Source organism: Nelumbo nucifera, chromosome 1 (assembly GCF_055504915.1).
Source record: "Nelumbo nucifera cultivar China Antique chromosome 1, China Antique-T2T, whole genome shotgun sequence".
Lineage (NCBI taxonomy): Eukaryota > Viridiplantae > Streptophyta > Magnoliopsida > Proteales > Nelumbonaceae > Nelumbo > Nelumbo nucifera.
This window is the reverse complement of record NC_142649.1, coordinates 46,940,234-46,961,737: the sequence shown is the minus strand read 5'-3', so window position 1 is coordinate 46,961,737 and position 21,504 is coordinate 46,940,234. Positions and strand designations below refer to the sequence as shown.

The window sequence follows — 21,504 nt, the reverse complement described above, 5'->3', positions numbered from 1 at the left end:
GTGTGAGCCCTCAGCACAAAAAGGGCTCAGAACGCCTTCGACGTCAGGTCCACATCCTGAAGCCGAGCCACCAGCAACATGGCTATAATGGTCCTAAGGGCATTTGGGGCTAACTGGCTAAGAGTGATCCCTATCACTTCAGCAACTCGGAGATCAATGGATGGAAGGGGAACCTGAGGCCAAACTCAAGGAAGTGTTGATAAACACATATCTCCCCCTCCTCCGGCATATGTGACCAGTCACCAACGTCGGGGACCCTCAACTTATAGGACTGAGGGATGTGGTACCTCTTGGCTAGGGACTTCACCTGGTCGACGTCTAAGATACTGTCGTGCTCCGAATGCAACAAACGTTGTATGTGCACACCTCGGGCAGCATAATTGGCCATCATCCTCAGGCTCAACTCGAGAACCGGTTCCCCCTGAACCACTAAGGGGGACCCCTCGGCCTCCCTAGGCATCACGGATTTGGCGCTCTCACGAGGAGAGTCTTCGCCCCTTCGGCCGTACTCGGCATCACTGGGGGCAATCCTCTCCCTCAGCACCTCGAGCTCACGACGCAGGGTCGGGATCTCGACAACCGACAGGTCTCAGCTGGAGCTGATAGGCAAAGGGGTTTGGAATGAACTTGCTCCCAAGGAGTCCAAGAGTTCATAACATTCTAGGCTTGATTCAGAGTAAGACATGGTGAGACATTTACCTAGGACGAGGACGAGGATGAAAAAGTTCTAAAGACGAGCGCTAAAGCCGAGGGCTCTGGGAAGCAAGGGTCTTGAAGGCGAAAGCATTCACGAGCAAATGTGGGGGCAAAATGGTGACTAAGGCCCCTATTTATAGAAGAATGGATGGCCCAGATCTCACCCAATCCAACGGCTACGGAGCGATTGCCTTCATGGCCCCGTCTCGCGCCGACACATGTCTCTCACCTCAGGAAGACAAAACAACATCGAGCAAACCGATCGACCAACACACTATGACCCATTGGCTCAACTAACTAGGCTGACCTGGTGATAGGAAAACCCGGTTCACCCAGAACCCGTCTCCTCCACGACCGCTTGGTGAAGACGAGCTTCACCCGTGGGTGGCCGAGTCACCAACTCGAGCGCCAAGGCGCCTAGCCAAAGGCCCCTACAATCGAGGCTAAGGTAGCAATGAATTTGCTTCTGCATTGGCACTAGAATAGGATACGGGGCAAGACCTCTCCCTCGCCTGCCTACCAAGGACAACCTCAAAGCCGAAGCCATGGCCTCCTCACGGGAGAAGCCCTCGTGGCTCACCCTAGAGAGAGGGAGAGGCAAAGTCAAAACTCTGCCGCCACAGGCTACGTCACGTTCGGAAACCCGACAACGCTGGCTAACACCATCGATACACTCCATTCGGCCGAAGCCGAGGCCCTCACCCTAAACTTCCACCACAGCCTTGAAAGTGGGAGGCTAATGGTGTAGGCGTGTTTGGTTCATCCAACCGTAGCCCTACACGTGTCCTCGGGCATGCATCAGGTCAAGATCAATCAGAGTGCACGCGCACCCATGTTTGGTGAGCTTCGCAGAAATGGTGGCACAAGGTCACAGAGCGGCCTTGGATGGCCGCACTCCTTGCGTATGAACTCCATCTTGACCGTCTGGGCTCTGTAGCCCCTAGGCAACCTCAAGTATAAATAGGAGGTGACCCCCTCCAAGTAAGGGATGTGGAACGAAATCCCTCTGACTAGACTCTGAGATTACCTGTTCTCCTGTGGCCTTGTCTGGGTGCTTGTCACCTCGGACCTCGTCCACCTCGTACCTCATTATTGACTTGACTATCAGAGTCCTCGCCTCGGGTTTCCACCCAAGGCCTTTGACCCCTTCCTCCTCGCAAGTCGTTTGACATCTCGCTCCACGAACCTCAGGCTCCGGGCTTCAGACCTTTCAGCCTCACCTCGGCTTGAGAAGCGAATTACAATGTTGACCTCAGCCAATCCGAGCATCAACACCTGGTTTTACATTAATTAACAACAAATGGTTTACTTTTAATTAAAATTAATGTAATTTACCATAGTTACATTAATTTACTATAATTACATTTACTTTGATTAATAGTAAATAATTTAGGGTTAAAAAGTAAATAATTTACATTAATTTATTATTATTGTAATTGATTAATTTACTATACATTACTACTAATCAATAGCAATTTCAATAATTTTTTGGAAATTATAATAAAATATTGTAATTTATTGTTATTTAATTTAATGTTAGTTCATTACTTATAGAAAATTATGAAAATTGTGGGGATGACAGTTGTCCCTTTAAAACTGGGGCCTTACCCTACCCCACCCTGAACAGGATAAGTTTTCTCAAAACTTAAATGGGGACGGGGCAGAGATAGGAAAATATTTTTGCCCTAAATTAGGGACGGGTTTGCATATAGTTCCCTGAACCCAATGGTAAAATATCCATAGATTTAATATTGATTTTTAAAATATGTCTAAGTTTTCCTCATATTTTTATAATCGTATGATCCCATAATTTCATTTATAAAATACCCCCAAATTGCCATAATCCAATTCCTAAAATACCCCCAAATTTTTATAATTTTATTTGTAAAATATCTATATATTAGATATTTTTAGATGGTTGCCTCAGGGTGGGGAAAATTTGGGGATTCCCCATCTCCAATGAGGAATAGGTGTCTTGCCATGAACCCACCCCACCACTAGGGTCGGGGCAGGGATGGAGTAGACTTGTCCTTGAGATTTCATTAGAAAGTAATCACTATTTGAATCTCAAGTTGAGTATAGATGGATAGCTGGTCCATATCTCAACTATCATTTTGTAGTTGGTCCGCATCTCTAATACTGTTTGTGGGTAGTCCTCTCTCTCCTTTACTTACTTTTCTACAGTTACGTTCAATGTTATTATTCTTTTGTTAACTGTAGAACAACTAAGTATATAGCAAGCTATAGTTCTTAACTATTATATATTTATCTTTGCATTGCTATCAACTTGTTAGCAATCCTTATTTATTATTGCTCTTATTTATTGATCCTTTAGCTCATGCTACTATACTGTTTGTTTGTTTTGTAGCTGTAGGTTTCTAGTTTAGTAGTTAAGGTTAATTTAAGAATAACTTCTTAATTAGTTATTGAACCAAACTGACTAAGCCTAATCTTCCACTACATCTTGATCTTTATTACCAAGAAGGCTCAGTTTCAGTTTAAGGGAAAGTGTTTTGAGCTTAACTTGTTATGAGTTTAAAAATTCGGATTTTGAATTCAATGGAAAAGAATGGATAAAAATAGGCAGAATGAGAAAATATTGCTATGAACCAAACATTTTTTCCTTAAAAATTAATTCTTTTCAAACTGGCAAGCTTCCTATGTTGCTCATTTTCATTATTAAAAAAAAAAAAAAACACTGTGCCAATATTCACAAACCGCCCGCCTAGGTCTCCAATAATCAATGTTTACCAATTGGAATAGATATTTTGTAAAAGTACTTTCGCAAAAGTATGTTTATAAAAGTACTTTCGTAAAAATGCTTTTATAAAACTACTTTTGTAAAAGAGCTTTTATAAAAGTACTTTCCTAAAAGTGTTTTTGTACTTTCATAAAAGTGCTTTTATAAAAGTACTTTTGTAAAAGTTCTTTCATAAATGTACTTCCATAAAAGTGCTTTTATAAAAGTACTTTCATAAAAGTTTTTTATAAAAATACTTTCATAAAAATGCTTTCATAAAAGTATTTACACAAAAGTGCTTTCATAAAAGTACTTTCGTAAAAGTGCTTTTATAAAAATACTTTCATAAAAGTACTTCCATAAAAGTGCTTTCGTAAAAGTGCTTTCATGCAAAAGTACTTTTATAAAAGTATTTCTGTAAAAGTGCTTTATCAAAAGTAAACATCTATGGCAACAGTTTTATAGGTAGAGTTTCCTCAAAGAATGAAATGAGCAAGATGGAGCATGATTATTTTTCATGCTGTAGGCGAGCTAATTTTTGTGCTATGGGGCTGATTTTTCATTTTAAAAAGAATGTGGTCCTGGGCAAGAATTTTGTAACCGAACACTCTAATGTTATTCATTCTTGCCCATTCTTGCCTAGAATGAGCAAGAATTAAGAGAATGAGACCCAAAGCAGCAAACCGAACATGGCCTAAGTTTTTAAAATTCTACCAAGTTCACCCCTCTTAGGTAAGACCATCGGTCCCTACATACATATGGCACCAATTCCTTCCTAACATGTGTTCACTCAGCACCTCGGCTCATAAACCACTTCATCCACCTTAGCTTTAGCAATCACCTATTATCTTTGTACTAACAAGATGAATTCGGTGCTTTTAGGTATGACAATTCAATGATAAGAGCACTAGAACAAATGGTAATGATCTAGGCACCACCTCGTCGTGTTGTGATCTCATGTAACCAACCAACCTACATGTAAGACTAAGAGTGGGGCCCCAAATCATACCATGTACACCAAACATGTCAAGGCATAGTAAAACAAGTGTCTCGATATAGGGCCATCAATCGACCGATTTTGGATGGTCCATTATAATTATTGAATTGGGGTAATCCAAAATAAGTTGGTCAATATTCTTATTGGTCTGAATTGGACCTAAACCAAATTTCCAATAATCTGATCATGAGGTTAAATCCTTGTCCAATTTGAAACCAATCAAAACTGAAGTCGACATAAAATCACTTTTATGAAAGTACTTTTACGAAAGCACTTTTACGAAAACACTTTTATAAAAGTAGTTTTATGAAAAATACTTTTACGAAAGCACTTTTCCAAAAATACTTTTTATGAAAGCACTTTTAGAAAAGCAATTTTATAAAATCACATTTACAAAAGTACTTTTACAAAAGCACTTTTATAAAAGTACTTTTACACGAAAGCACTTTTATGAAATCCCTTTTACAAAAGAACTTTTACAGAAGTATTTTTTATAAAAGAACTTTTACAAAAGTACTTTTATGAAAGCACTTTTTATGGAAGTACTTTTATAAAAGCACTTTTACGAAAGCATTTTTATAAAAGTAATTTTACGAAAGTACTTTTACGAAAATACTTTTACAAAAGCACTTTTATGAAAGTACTTTTATAAAATCACTTCTTTGAAAGTACTTTTGCGAAAGTATTTTTACAAAAGCACTTATACGATAGTACTTTTGTAAAAGCACTTCTACAAAAGTATTTTTATAAAAGTACTTTTACGAAGTACATTCAATACCAAAAGGTATATGGTTGTAATTTTTATATTTTCTTCATTTTAATATATTTTTGTAATTTTTAATATGTTCTATTTTTTATATAATTTTTGACATTTCATCTGGTTTGATTGGATTCAATCCAATCCATTTACATTTTAATGGATTAGATTGAATTTAGTTTGTATTGGATTTAGACTGGATTGAGTCCGGTCCATTTGTAAGTAAACTCACATTGGATTGGATCGGGTTGAACCAAATCCAGTCCAATTGACCTCTATCTCGAAACCCATGTTGCAAACCAATCGGTCCCGAGAGGCAAATATTCTCCCTATAAATAGGTATGTGTTTACACTTGCATTAACTATTCTTTTACCTTGCATACTTACCTCATCAGATTTGTCTAACTTGACCGTATAAGTATTCACCCCGGGATATCATCCCAAGGCCTCTGACGACCTAATTGTGATTACAGGAAGTGACTATGTATAAAAGGTGTGTTGAAGGTTACTCCAAACCCTACTTCAGAGTACCGCCAAAGAGTTGTTTTTCTCTTGTCCATTAACTGAATTCAAGCCATCCTTCTAGACTTGGCATGTCAGTACATTCCAAGGGAGGATAACAGCCTAGCTCATTTTCTTGATACATACATATCAATCCTATTCTTACATCAATAACAAGAGACCAAAGGTTGAGCTACTATTGGTCGATTACTCAAGCCCCGCTAATCAAGAGGAAGAAATGGACCACTTTGTAGTAAATAATTTTTTTTTATATTTTCTTTTTAAATAATTAATAATTATTTATGCTTTATATATTACTTTAATGTTTTTTACAATACAGAAATAGCAATAACTAATTTCAACTAAATTAATATTCTAATCCCCAATAAATAACTATAGTATAATCTTCAATAACTATTGAAAATTTATAGTAAAAATGCATAATTATTGAAAATAAGTTTATAATAAAAATACAATAAATACAATAATTATAAAAGTACAATAAATACTGAAAATATATTAAATTAATCAATAGTGTAATATCCAGTAATAGTTTAATCTCTAATAAATATTAATTAATAAAATATAACAAAAATGTGTAACTATTGAAAAAAATTTATAAGTTCAATAAATGAAATTTAAAAAAGTTAAATAATAGTTTAATCTCCAATAACTATTGAAAATTTATTGTTACATAATAAAACAAAAATAGATATATACATAATTGTTGAAAATATATTTATCACAAATAAACAATAAATAATTATTAAAAATAAAATAAATATTAATTTTAGTGCATATAAATATATAATATAAATAGATTGAATTTGTTATTCTATTTTTTACTATTAGCACATTAATAATTGTAATTGTCATTCTATTTTTCAATATCTATTAAAAATAATTGTAATTTACTATTATTACATATTTTTGTTCTTTGGGAGCTTCAATACCTTTAAAATATTTAATCGGTTTATACTACTTTAATAATATTTAAATTTTTTAAATTATTTATATTTTATATTCTTATTAAATCTATTACAAGTATTTTTTATGTTTTTAATAAATTTTTTAAAATTACTACATAATTTATTATTTAATATATTTTTCGTTATTTAAATAATATTTACAATACTATTTAGTCATTAAATTTTTTTATATTTAAAATATAGTTATTTCGAAAACTATTTAGTTATTTAAGTAATTTCGTTATTTAACTCTTTAAAATATTAATTATTTATTAAATTGAATACTTCATAAAATTATAATTTACACCATGTTTACATAATTTCGTTATTAATTTTGTAAAATAGAATTTTTTAATTCAAATATTATGAAATTTATTATAATTATTTTTATTTAAATTTTATTTATTTTAAAGTTATTATGTAATATAAATATTTTGTTATATAATTATTTAGCTATGTTTAATTATTTTGTTATTTAATATATTTAGTTGTTAAAATATATAAGTAATATATTTTTTAAACTTTTATTATTTAAATAATTTTATTTGTTAAAATTTAAAAATATTTTTAGTTATTAAATTAAATAATCCATAAGATTATAGTTTATATTCGTATTACATAATGTTGTTATAAATTTCTTAAAAATCTAAAATTATTAATAATCTAAATATTATTAAATCTATTATATTTATTCTTTTTATTTTTAATAAACATTTTAAAGTTATTACATAATTTGGTTATAATATTTAAATAGTTTTTAAACTTTTTAATTCGAACTTTCTTTGGACAGATATAGATGAGAAAGTGGAGGAGAGGACAAATAGTAATTAGAGATATTGTTGGAGAGAATAATGTATTTGAAATCAATTCTGAAAAATTATCAATCTCATAATCATCCAAAAAAGAATGGATTTAGACTTGTGATTCTAAGAATCTATGTAGGCATTTGATAAATGTTTCTGATTCTTATTTCTCAGAATAAGAATGATATTTGGCGTGATTAATTCTAGAATTGACAACCACATAAAACTAACTTGTAAATAGTTATTCATCACACCTCATTGCCCTCTGTTGTGTTCAAATAGTCTCAACTACAATTCAAAGCTTCAATAGAAGGAATGGCCCCAATCTACACATCACTCCTAGCTTTAACTGGCTTCAAGTTTGATTCCTTGAGATCCACCTCTTGCAATTTGTTATCATAAAGGTTGAAATTATGAAGATAAGAGAATGACCACCAACGATGAAGACAACCAGATTTCATGTAGCCGTTAAGCAGAGAGAGAGAGAGAGAGAGAGAGAGAGAGAGAGAGAGAGAGAGAGAGAGAGAGAGAGGCATTGAGAAGACAAGAAGAAGAAGATGAAAGAAGAGGGAGGGGTTAGGGTTTGTCAATGTAATGTTCTTATTCAAAATCACATTAATACCCCTTTTCTCATGTATAAATTGATCTCACGTCACATGTTCGTTTTACTTATAAAAGGACATTGCAAGAATTGTTTGGGTTAAGAGAATAAAATTCTTAGAAGTGAAAAAGTTTTACTTCTAAGAAACAGGCCTTCAGACGAGTTTTTCTACTGTGAATAGTCTGATTTTTAGGAAATGGCACAACCAAACATGATTCTCATCCGAAGAATTGTAAAAACCACCAGAATTGATTCTCCATAATGATGCCAAACAGGACATAATTTCTTAAAAGAATTCCTTTTTTATGAAAAAATGGAGAAGAGAATAGAAAGGAATTGAAGTGGGACTCTTTTTGTAAAGGGGATAATGGTGCCACATGGCTAGATATCAATAAAATAAAATAAAAATTTCAAAAAAAAAGAGAATATATATATATATATATGCTTTTCATTCATTGATCAGTAACGAGCAAAGTACCTTCATGGGATAATTTACAGTTTTATATGAATAATGGCTTTAATTAACCACTATAATAGTTTATTATTTTGTCATATCTTATGATACCCAGGTGGTCCACCTGGATATCATAAGATACCCAGTTTTATATGATACCCAGGTGGGAAAGTTATTTACCCACCTGGGTATCATAAGATACCCACCTGGGTATCATAATTTTGCTATGCTATGATATCAGTACGTTGTATGGCTATTGGCTAATACCTCTACAGTTTTATATGAATAATGGCTTTAATTAACCACTATAATAGTTTATTATTTTGTCATATCTTATGATACCCAGGTGGGAAAGTTATTTACCCACCTAAGAGAGTATCACTTACTCGGGTAAGTGATACCTTAGAAAATAAACCTTCCCTGGTCCCCACATAAATCTGAAAAAAGAATATGGAATTCTTGGTCAATAGGCATCAAAATCCCATTGACCAATTTTCCCCCTCAAAATCCAGAAAAAGAATGCCCCCATAGTGTAACAGATTGCAGTTGGTAGATCAGTTAAACCATTACATTTATGAAAATCTTACCCTTCTAGTCGACCTCTACATGCAATCATGACTTCAGGAGAACAAAATCATGTCTATATTTCACAAAAAAAAAAATAAATTAAATTAAAAGAAGGAAAAAACACGGTTGACTCTTTTCACCATGCCTCCAGTATCTTGGCAAGTATCTTTATGTGACAATTGAAGAGTACATAAACTTACAGTAGTTCAAGAATGCTAATGACTATGCATTTGCAATGAGCTTCTCCTGCTTGGGAAGATCAGTTGAAACATCAAAACCAGGAGGGATGAAAACAACATCCTCCCACTTTGAAGGCAAACTCTCCTGCAAAATTGTCAGTTGATTAGTAAATTTTTAGAAGAAATGCAAAGATTCCATTTCATGAGAATCCTTTACCTTCATCCCTTTGATTATTTCCTCAAGCACAGCAACCTACAACAGAGCAGGACAGTATCAGAAAAAAAGCTTCGACTTTCCTCATCACACTAACTGAACTTTAGAGACATCAAAGATATACCTGAATGTCTCCTTGCTTGAATGCAGGATTTAACTGGTTTTGCTGGCGAGAAGCTCTTTCTAGTGATTTATCTAGGTCCTCCTTGAAAAGTATGGGCAAAGGAACACATTTAATTTTTATATCAGGATTAAGAAAATAAAATGCAGGGGTAGATACAATTACTGGCTTACCTTTCTGAAGAAAACTGGACGATATCTCTTGTTCTGACTCCTCAAGATCAAGCTTTGTGACTGAAGCCAACAAATTTGAGAAAGTTCAAAACATTAGCCAAGAAATTCATGCAGAAAAGTGAAGAAATGGTAAATTGGTCATCTCTATGTCTCACATATAATTATAATGTTGTCTGCAAAGTGTAGATGAGAGTGACAATAGTGCCCTCACACACCTCATACAAAAAGAAAAAAAAAGAAGGGGAAAGGAAAGAAAAAAAAAAAAAGAGAAAGAAAAAAGAGAACACAAAGAAAAGGCAAAGGGAAGGATGGAAAGATAAGGGGAAAGACACCCCTTACGCCTCTTAGTTCTGAACTATGCCTCACACCTCTAGGGGGGGATCTGAGGGCCTGGGGGGCTTCAGCCCACTTTCTTTCCCCTTATCTTCCCTTCCCTTCCCTTCCCTTTTCTTTTCTTTCTTTTTCACTTTTTTTCTTCTCTTATTCTCTTTCCCTTCCCTTTCTTTTCCTTTCCCTTTCTTTCCTTTTTTTTTCTTTCTTTTTTTTTCTTTTTTTTTTCTCTTTTTACATGAGGTGTGCATGAGGCGCATGAGGCATATGCCCCTAGCACGCCTCATGAAAAAAGCATACGAGGCATATGCCTCTTGCACTTGAGGCGTACACCTCAAAGGTGTCATCACCTTTGGCATACATCACACGGCATTTTGGGAGCACCTCACCTGGAAGTATACTGTTCATGGGCCAGGCTTTGCCTCTTTATCAACATAAAATGTGCAGGCCCGAGCCCGAGCCCGAGCCCGACCCGACCATCGGGCCTAGATCTTGATCCCGAGAATGGCCCTTATATAAAGCTCGAAGCCCGATCTATACACAAAATGTCTTATTTTCAGTGTACTTTTATAAACTAATATTATATTAATTTAATAAATTAATAGACTAATTTGTATTTCCTAATAGTAAATTAATATTTATTAATAATTTAAGAAACAAATATTATATATATATTATTTATTATATATAACATAAATGCTTTTTTATTATATGTAATAGTATCAGGTCGGACTCGGGCCTGGGTCGGGCTTATTTGAGAAAGCCTGAGCCCGACCCAAAAAATGGTTGGGCCTAGTATTTAAAGCCCGAGCCCGATCCCACAGACCTGAAATTTTGTCCAAGCCTAAAAATAAACGAGTTGGGCCGAACTGGGCCATCAGGCTACCTGGCCCATGAATAGGTTTACCTGGAAGCATGCCTCTAGGTGTCTGCCTCCCACGCCTTTTAAAAACATTGATTATTAGATCTTATTATTTTAACCCTCTCCTCAAATTGTGTTTTTACCATATCCATGAAATTCTAGACAATAATAGGAATTTCATCCCGACTTCTCATCAAGTAGAGCTATGTATACCCAATATTAGTCATCAATGAAGAGAATGAAATACTTGTAACCACCAATGCAAGGAATAGACGAATAGTATATGGCTCATCCATCAATTTGTATCAAGTGAAAAGCAACATTACTTCTTCTATCAAGTGAAAATCAATATGTAATTAACCCAAAAAAAATCAATATGTATCAAGTGAAATACTTGTAACCACCAACATTGCTTTGACAAATGATAATCTTCACATTGAGGACTGAAGTTTGACACCGAACTAAACAAATTTGAAAACAAAAGTTTTATAAAACAAAAATGCATGTGTCCAAGACAACAATGCCATAATTTCAAAAGACTCAATTTCTCACTAGAACAAGGCTCAATTTGGCACAACATCCCTTGTTCTAAAACTTGGTAAAAAATGTAGGCTCCATCAACCTTACATCCACTTCTAATCATCCTCCCCGTGCTCAGGTCTTGAAAGACAATGGGTGGAAAAGAAAATCACAAAAGAACTATGAGATTTAGTAAGGGAACTAATAGATAACAAGTTTTTATGCAATTGAGGTACATGAAGGATAGATTCAAGGGAAAGGTTGTGGACAAGCTTAACTTCATCCAAACCAAAAATTGGAGTCTGATATCCATGGACAACAGCGATCTTGCCTTTCCCAGGGATTAACTTATCATATCATCCTTATCATCTTCCATGCCTTATCCCAACTATATGGGGCCGGCTACATGAATCCTATTTTGCCACCATTCTATAAAGTCATATTCATTGTTAATTTATTAGTGCTTAAATCATTTCTTACTATTTCTACCCATTCCTTTTTGGTTTACCCTTAGCTCTTTTAGCTCCTTCCACTTGTTCTAAATGGAGTTGTTGGTGATCTTCTATGCATGTGACTAAACCATCTTAGTTTACTCTCATTTTGTCACCTATTGGAGCTACTCCTAGGTTCTAATGAAACTAGCCCTAGAATCAACTTCAAGGGTTGAGTTATATGAAGTAAAATATGAAGGGATGCATACCAATCATGTGGGCAGTTGCCCCAGAATCAGCAATCCAGATGTTGTTAGGAGAGAAACAACCAAGTGCAATGCTTAGCACTTTTTTTTTAATCAGAAATACCTATCTCGGCATATGCATCAGAAGAATTATTAGAACCAATTGAGGTAGATGTCCCACTCTTCTCCAGGTGTAGCAAGAGACTCTGTTATCCATTACATTAGGAGTCATGGGAAAGAGCTGGAATAGCAAAGGGCTAAACATCATTATCAACCATAGCCAAGTGGGCCTTACCCTTCTTACCAGTCTTAAACCTTTCAGGTTTCAAATGAGGATTGAGTTTCCAATATCTTTCCTTAGTATGTTTAGGCTTTTTACAATATTCACAAATCGCATCATCAACCTTCTCATTAACCTTGGGCTTGCTAATGCTCTACCTGGGCCTTGAAAACATGAAAGCAAAACGTTCAACCATGAAGGTGCATCATGGCAGCCCTCCTACTCTCCTCACCCTGCACTAGGGAGTAAGCAACTATAAGGGATATAATGTATGCACTCAAGATCCAAACCCACAAAGAAATCAAAGACCCTATTTTTCTAAATGTATTTCCTATACTTCTCACTATCTTCTAGATCTTTCCATTCCAGGGCCTCCAAATGATCTATTTCTTCCCAAAGACTGTTAAGAGGAAAACTACATAGCTACAGTCCTTTGCCCTAACACATACTACAAGCCTCCCTACAGAGCTGATAGACTAGCATTGTTTTGAGCTTAGGTATAGGTAGCAGTGACCCTATCCCAAATGTCCTTGGCAATGGATAAGAACATATAATTATGAGCTATGTGTGACTGCAAAGAGCAAACTAGCCAAGACATTACCATGCGATTGTCTTGCTCCAATTTAGCAATCTTCAGGTCTTTGGGTTTAGGCTTAGTCTCCTCGGTAATGAAACCTAGCTGACCCTTCCTCAAATGGTCAGCTTGGCAAATTGAGACCACCCCAGAAAGTTGGTCCAATCAACCTTTATAATAGTTATCATACCACTAGAAGTCCACATTTCCGGAAGCACACTGGAGGTCATCTGAACATCCAAGGAAGACTCCATACCTTGTCAAATGAATCTCTCGACAGAAAATCCAACACTCAACCAAGTGACCGACACACAATAAACCCAAGAAAATGGGTCAAAAACTCTACTAAGAGGCAAATAACAGCCCAAAACCTAAATGGCAACAATATAGGAGAAGAAAATCTCCCAAAAATCTTCAAGGGTTCAAAAAACATGGAACCACTTCCTCATCACCCTAGATAAGTAAAACGACAAATGTGGTGAGGATGAAGATTTAGATCATATTTTCAAGAAATATTCTATGGCTCGAAAAATATGGCAGCTTATGGATCCATCTATTATGGATCCAAATGATGTGTTTCTATTCTATGGCTTATATGGAAGAATAGAAATAGGAAGACCTCCAACAACTCTTCGAACCCACCTGAAATGGTTTTAAAAAGGGATAGTGATTCTTTTTTAGAGAACTCTAATTGTAACGATAAGGGGTTAGTCGACTCGTCAAAGCCCTAGAATCTTATTGCATGGCACCCTCTGAAATATGGATTGATAAAGATAAATTTTGATGCCTCGTCTATTGAGGGTATGCTTTGCTTGATGACTTGCATTGCAAGATATCATCTTGGAGAAGTTTTGGACCTCAAAACTGAAGGGATGGGAGATCCATCATATGGATGGCCAAACCCTGTAGGAAGGTTGGGCAAAATTTCAAAATTTTTTTTACTCCCATCCGGGAATCGTATTCCCAATTTAGAAAACTGCATTCTCAAGGTTCGTTCTTGTAACCAAACCGGACCAAATCTGAAACCAAGATTAGGGAAATGTATACCTGATACGAAATCCACGCAAAAGTTGCTCCTCCCAACGCAGGTGTTCATGCCCAAAGAGTGTACCAAATCCTCCCTCCACTAAAGATGACACAGCTTAGGATGAGGTAGGATCAGCAGGTAGTTCTTCACCAAGAACTTGTGATTCTTCAGCAAGAATCGAATGGGGTAGTGAGCACAGTTTTAAAATTGTTTTTTCTAGTAAGAAACAATATCAATATCAAATCTTGATCAGCTCCAAGAAATGGGGATCGAACAGGGTAGGGCGGCAAGAGCAAGGAGAGAAAGAACTGAAGGCAGAAACAGTCAAACTGAGTTGTTTTCTGTGTTGTGTGTTTTTCAGATCTGCCCTGTTCTATATTTATAGCCTCAAAGACATGATCTCCTAATCTGATTAGGAGTTTCTTGATATCTTTATTTGGATCTGAACTCTTTAAGTGATAAGGATAATTCCTTATCTTATCTGCAAATCAAGATTAGCTTTTTCCTAATCAAATTAGGAGTTCACTAATCCAAATCTCTATTTGGATCTGGACTTTTTAAGTGGATAAGAGTTATCCTCTTATCCTTATCTATTGATCCATACCCAGATTCGCCCCTATTTAATTAGTCCAATTAACCCAGTTCAAAATGGGCTTTAGGCCCATTAAGCTTTTAGGCTCACTTCCTTTTTAATGCTGGCTAGCTTGGCTCTCTTTGTATGGCGTGGGACCCTATCATTGATCTACACATCAACCACATGGGTTTAGCCTATCCTCTGTTACAAGGCCTGGCCGAATTCACTGCTGAATACAGTCAACCCCTGAGTCCATCACCATGGGCTCTTAACGGGCCCAACATTTACACTAAATGGTCCTTGGGTCCAGCCATCTTATGAAAGCCCAAGGACTGTGGGTAGATGCAAGATTAGCCCATCACGTATAACCCTCAATGGTCTTACACTTAACTTCTCAGCCCTTAATGATCAAACACTACCCAACAAGAGAGGACCTCTCCCTCAATTGCAAGGTACAGTGCTGCACTCTCTACTCACACGGATCTTGGGAATTAAACCTTTTTGCAAACAATTTGAAACCATAATATATAAATATATCTCTATATAAAAATATTTTGCAAAACCAAATTTCAAACACATTTGAAATCCACTGCCGAAAGTTTAGGTTTCCATCAGAGAGAGTGCATTTCCCCGATCATTCACTTTGCCCGACAAAGGGGCTGATCCTATCACTATGATCACCCACTCAGATGAATTCTCGGACTACCCCAACATACCCAGGTTTTAACCCCCCTCTAAGGATTTCATTGATTGGCATATCAAAGACAACACAATCCAACACCTAGTGCAGTACCATAATTGAGTCTAGGGGTCAGGTGTAACATTCTAGTTTGGCCCATCTATCTCCAAAGTCCAGGGCAATCATTGTAATTTGGTCTAATTTAGGGTTTTAAGAAATCCCACACTGCATGTACCTTAGGTCTCACCCTGGCAGCTGAGACAAGCCACCCCAACCAACTTGGCGACACATCAGTGTCAGCCTTGGCAGGATAAATCTCCCTAGATCTATCCAACGGCTGTGAAGATCCTAAACTAACACGAGTCTCATATGTGTTCAGTTTAAGTGTATTACAGAAACACACCACAATAGCATGAATCAAATATGTACTTTATTCATTTGCAATAAATGTCATAATGTATATCATGTTGATTGGAGCTAAGGGCATACACTGTCTAACAAAAACTTATTATCTATTGTCTGCAACCATCTACTTGGTTGAAGCTTAGGCTACTTGGGAAACCCACAACTAGGCTCTAAAATCCAAGGACCATCCCATCATTATCGAGGACGATTAAAGGTAGTGATATCTTGCTTGCAACACAACCTCGACCCGCCATGGAAGCTAAGGAACATCATCCAAGACTATTGAGAGTTGAAGGAGCAATTAGAAAGGGGCATGGAGGGCAGACATGTATTTCAGGAGGCAAATCAAACTACTGTGACTAGCTGGCCCATCAAGCTTCTACATCAGTGAACGGGTTTGTATCCTATAATGTTGCTGATCTGCCTTGGTCTCTATCCTTAATTTGTTTTCGTGATATGTGGAGACGTGCTACCCCTGTCTTGTGTAGTCCCTTTCGGGTTTATCAAAAAGAATTGATAAGTAAAATGACTCAAATAGTCTAGGTTTAACATAGAAAAACTCCATCTATGCGCAAAAAAATGCTTCAATTACACCAGAATTTTCTACAAATTTTTGCTCGAAAAAATCAGAACAAATCACACCAGCTTCAAATGGCTACAAGATTAATACCAAAAAATCCCTAAAATCAATGTGATTTGAATTGTACCAGATTCAAGTGTTGCCACCACCACCTATACAGACTACCAACATCATCTGTTAGTAGTCTAACATTAGTAGGTCACCTTTGAAATGTAGAATAGCAACATCACTTCCCAAGAGTCTAGGAGTTGCTTCCCAAGTTGTTAGATTGAAGATGGAAGAGAGAAGGAAAGAATGAAGAAGAGAAGATGAAGAAAGAGAAAAGAAGAGAGTAAGTTACAAATAGTGTGTATTGTTACTGTTCACACCCCAAACATGACATTTATACTTATGGAAAAAAGTACAAGGTTTCCCTTACATGGGAACTCAAATACAAAGAAGTAAAAAGGGCTAAACTACCATTAGTTCACGCATATATTCTTACATATTCTCAACACTTTCATGCTATGGTTGAGACCTAATTCTTTACTAACATTAAAATTTCTGATATAGACTCAAGAGGAGAGTGTATGGATGGTCAATTTCAGAAGTTGTTGAAATTTCTCTACTACCACTACTACTGCTACTACTATAATAAGGGTTCAGCCCCTATACTTTTTGAATTTTCTTTTCCTTCTTTTTCTTCTCATGAATATGTTGATTTTCTTTACTTTAACATGAACTTTATACTTCTCTTATGAAAGTTACGAATAATTCTTAAGGAAATATGGTTATGGTACCTAGGGAACTACCCTAGGAACTATGTTTTCTACATAAAAAAATCCATTGCCTAGGCGACAAGGCGCCCCCTGGTCGCCTAGCCTCGCCTTGGCGCCTTGAAAACTATGTACCCAATGTATCTTGTAAACCATCTCCCTTTCTCAACTCAGTAATCGATCTAGACTACAATCAGTCTTGAATTGAAAAGAAAAAAAGGATGAAAATTTGAAGAGAAGAAGAAGAGAAGAGAGGAAGAAAAGAAATACACGAAGAGAGTTTTAGAAAAGAGAGAGAGTAGGTCATAATTTTTGTCGACCCTCTCTTAGTATTTATAACTATTGGCTAACTGTAAAAGAGCTTAATTTCCCTTCTTGCTTACATGGCAAAATTTGAAGAGAAGAAGAAGAGAAGAGAGGAAGAAAAGAAATACACGAAGAGAGTTTCAGAAAAGAGAGAGTAGGTCATAATTTCTGTTGACCCTCTCTTAGTATTTATAACTATTGGCTAACTGTAAAAGGGCTTAATTTCCCTTCTTGCTTACATGGCAAAAAGAATAAGAAATAACTAATAATAAAGCTAAAATAACTACCAACTAACACTATCATATCTAACAGAATTGCTGCCATATGAACACTGTGGGGACCACATCAGTGGGGTCCACATCAATGTTCTTTACACTCCCCCTCAAGTTGGGAATAGATATTTGTCATTCCAAACTTGCATAGATCTGCCTCTAACTTCTTCCTTGGAACAGCCTTGGTGAGAAGATCTACAAGCTACATGCTGGAGGTGATATACGGAAGACACACTTCTTGAGATGAAACCCTTTCTCTGACAAAATGTCGGTCTACTTCAATATGCTTAGTTTTGTCATGTTGTACCGGATTATGAGCTATATTAATAGCAGCCTAATTATCACAATACAGCATTAAGGGCTTCTCATAAGCAATACCCAACTCCTACCAGATCAACTAGCTCCCAAGTATTATTCCTCAGAAGAGCATCCATTTCAACCTTCATTACATCTTTCCATTTAGGAACTGACAAGGCCTCCTGCACTGTACTGGTGATAGGAATATCAGCAATAGATGTGAGGAAGGACCTGTAAGAGGGGGACAAGTGATCATAGGACAAGAATTGGGAAATGCAGTGGGCTGTGGATGTGGTGCAACGTCGTTTGCCTTTACGGACTGCAATGGGGAGGTCAAGGTCATCCAAAGGAGGTATGAGCTCAATAGTGGAAGGTATCTTAGTGGAACCAGGATCCGATAAAGAAACTATAGTACCTGGATATGGATCCGCAGAAGGAACTGGGGCTGGCCTGGACTGCTGATGACCGAAATCAACCTGCCACCACCACCTGTGATAGACTCTCAAATCCCGGCACCTCTGACACCCCTCCCCATTACATCCCTCATTACTCAATGGAACAGGTAAAGGAACTTCTGATGAGTTAACCCCACACTCACTACTCTTCCCCTGAGGAGAAACCCGAGGATAATAGGCTACATCCTTGAAGAAAGTAACATCCATAGAGACAAATCTTTTCCCAAAAGTGGGTTCATAGCAGCAATATCCCTTTTGAGTTTGTGCATAACTAAGAAAAATATATTTGCAGGCCTTAGGATCAAATTTGGAACGATGAAGTCCAAGAATCTGAACAAAGCAAGTACAACCAAAAGGTTTTAAGGGGAACAGTAAACAAGTCTTTATCAGGGTATAAGAGGGTAAATGGAGGCTTCATGTCAAGAACCCATGAAGGAACTCGATTAATGAGGTACACTGCTGTAAGAATAGCATCTCCCCAGAAACGAATAGGCACATTGGAGTTAAACATGATGCTTCTGGCCACCTCCAATATGTGCCTATTCTTCCTCTCAGCAACCCCATTTTGTTGTGGTGTATGAGGACAAGTACATTGGTGGATAATCCCATGGTCAAGCAAATAGGAGGCTAATTGGTTGGCAAAGTATTATTTCGCATTATCAGATCTGAAGATTTTGATTTTGATCCGAAATTGGGTTAAAATCATCTGATGAAAGATCCAAGTCAAAGTAGGAACGTCATCTCAAGAACGCATAAGGTAAACCCAAAAAAACCGGGTATAGTCATCAACAAACAACAAGAAATATCTGTACCCCCTCATAGCAGTGATGTGATAAAGACCCCAAACATCAGTATGCATAATATCAAAAGGATTATTACCTCTTTTATTACTCAATGAATAAGATGTTCTACAATGCTTTGCAAGCTCACAACTCACATCTCAAATTGGACATATGAACAAACTCAAATAAATCAGGAAACAAACTCTTCAAACACCGAAAAGATAAATGACCCAACCGATTATGCCAAAGCATAACCTGACTAACAAACTGAGAAACAAAAGACTTCCTATCTTCACTATCTTCCCAATGTGAGCTCTCTCCAAGCAGATAGATCCCATTCGTCTCACGGCCAGTTCCAATCACCTTCCTTGTCTCCAAGTACTGAGCAATTCTGATGTTTTGTAATGCTACTGACTAAAAGCAAATTAGTATTAAGCTTAAGAACATGCAGAACTGAAGATAAGGATATGGCATTAGACAACTTGATGTCTCCCTTGCCAGAAATGGGAACAAGGGAACCATCAGCAATGGACACCTTATCTCTACCAGAAAATAAGTGATAGGTAGTGAACAGTGATGACAAGCCAGTCATATGGTCAAATGCACCTAAGTCTATTACCCAACAATGTTCAGTGTTACCTGGAGTTGAAGCATGATAAGTTGAAGCCCGAGTACCTAAATGAGCAAAAGCTGATGTGGGAGCTAATGGTGGCTGAGATGATTGAGCTGAATTGCCAACTTCCTTTTCCAACCGAGTCAGGGCAGCCCGGACAGCAGCTAGGGTGTCTAGGGGTGTGCCTTTTGTGCCCAATGAGGAGGCACAATCAGTACTAACAGCCATATTACCATTACCCCTTTTGTTCCTGAGTTTTGCTGGGACTAAATGAGGGTGCAACTTCCAACAGGTGTCTTTAGTATGCTTGGGTTTCTTGCAATATTCACATACTAGATCCCGCTTGTCTTCCTTCTTTATATCCCTCTCCATATCACCCCCGGACTTAGGTTTGACTGCTGCCAAGGCTGGTGGGAAGGGTTGACGCTGCATCATAACCTTTCTCCTATTCTCTTCACTGTGCACTAAGGAGTAGGCTTGTGATAGGGTCACACTGTTTCTTGTCAGTAGTTGTTGTCTCAGAATATCATACTCAGGATTCAGACCAGCTAGGAACTCAAAAACCCTATTAGTCTCAACCTGCTTTCTATAAGTCTGTGCATCCTTCTAACTTTCCCACTCAAGTGTTTCTAGGTGGTCAATTTCATGCCACAAAGATTTCAATGTAGAGAAGTAAACCGAGACTGGTTTCTCTCCTTGCTTAAGGTTGTTAACCTCAGATTTCAGTTCATAAGCCCTAGCAACATTAAGGGGTTGGGAGTAGGTCTCTTTCATGACATCCCAGATTTCCTTAATTGTTTTCACCTACAAATAGTTCCGGCTGATATGTGGCTGCATAGAGTTGCACAGCCATGTCATAACAAAATAGTTCTCCTGAACCCATTTGGTATAAGTTTGGTCCTCCTTAGTTGGTTCTTTCACATCTCCCAACAAGTAGCTCAGTTTTCCCCTACCTCCTATGGCCATCATGGCCGATTGAGCCCATTCTAGGTAGTTTGATCCATCAAACTTAACTATTGTAATCTGAAAGGTATTCTCAGACATGTTACCAGAATTGCTAGTCCCAAAAACACCTTCCCCTTGACTCTTGAACTCCATTCTTGATCAAGAATTAATAAAAAATCTTTTTTAATTACTGTAATAGGAGAAACAGCACTCAAACAACTTATACCAGCCGGCCTAGTTCTTCCAAAGAACACAGAAAACAGAATTCTGAATGAAACCAGTTCAAATTCTTATCTGAAACAAATAACAGTTTGAATTTTAGGGTTTTCTCTCAAAACCCTAAAGAAAACACAAAAATTCTGAAGCCACACCTCTCAGACTAAACCAAGATTATCTTTTCTGAACAGAATCACAAGAAAAAGCTTACTTTATGAAAAAATCTCTGGCCGCCACCTTCTGGTTGATGCAAAACCCTAATCTTGAGGATCCAAAGCTTCTTTTGATTCTTCCTGACTACTGAAACTCTCCTAGACTTCTACAATCTCTTTAGTAGCAGCCGCACACTACCAGTAACCTCCAAGAATCAGCCGATCCTCCTTCCTTGTTGAAAAACTTCCAAACCTAGGTGGTTCTCATGCAGTCGGCCTAATCAGACTAGCATAAGAGCTCCTAGGTCGGCTCTGATACCAAGTAGTCGATCTAGACTACAATCAGTCTTGAATTAAAAAGAAAAAAAGGATGAAAAATTGAAGAGAAGAAGAGAAGAGAAGAAGAAAAGAAGTAAACGAAGAGAGTTTCAGAA

At 36.9% G+C, this 21,504-nt stretch overlaps 1 protein-coding gene across 1 annotated transcript in view; it reads right to left on the bottom strand.

Annotated features, from left to right (window-relative positions):
* Window positions 1-9,059: 9,059 nt before the first annotated feature.
* The window catches only part of TIC22-III (Tic22-like family protein), a 50,551-nt gene continuing 38,106 nt past the window's right edge, over window positions 9,060-21,504 (bottom strand). The window contains exons 4-7 of the mRNA XM_010248828.3: window positions 9,772-9,831; window positions 9,602-9,682; window positions 9,481-9,516; window positions 9,060-9,408 (exon numbers count right to left, since the gene is read on the bottom strand). Coding sequence (XP_010247130.1) covers window positions 9,307-9,408; window positions 9,481-9,516; window positions 9,602-9,682; window positions 9,772-9,831 — 279 coding nt within the window. The 3' untranslated portion in view covers window positions 9,060-9,306. The remainder of the gene's footprint in view (window positions 9,409-9,480; window positions 9,517-9,601; window positions 9,683-9,771; window positions 9,832-21,504) is intronic.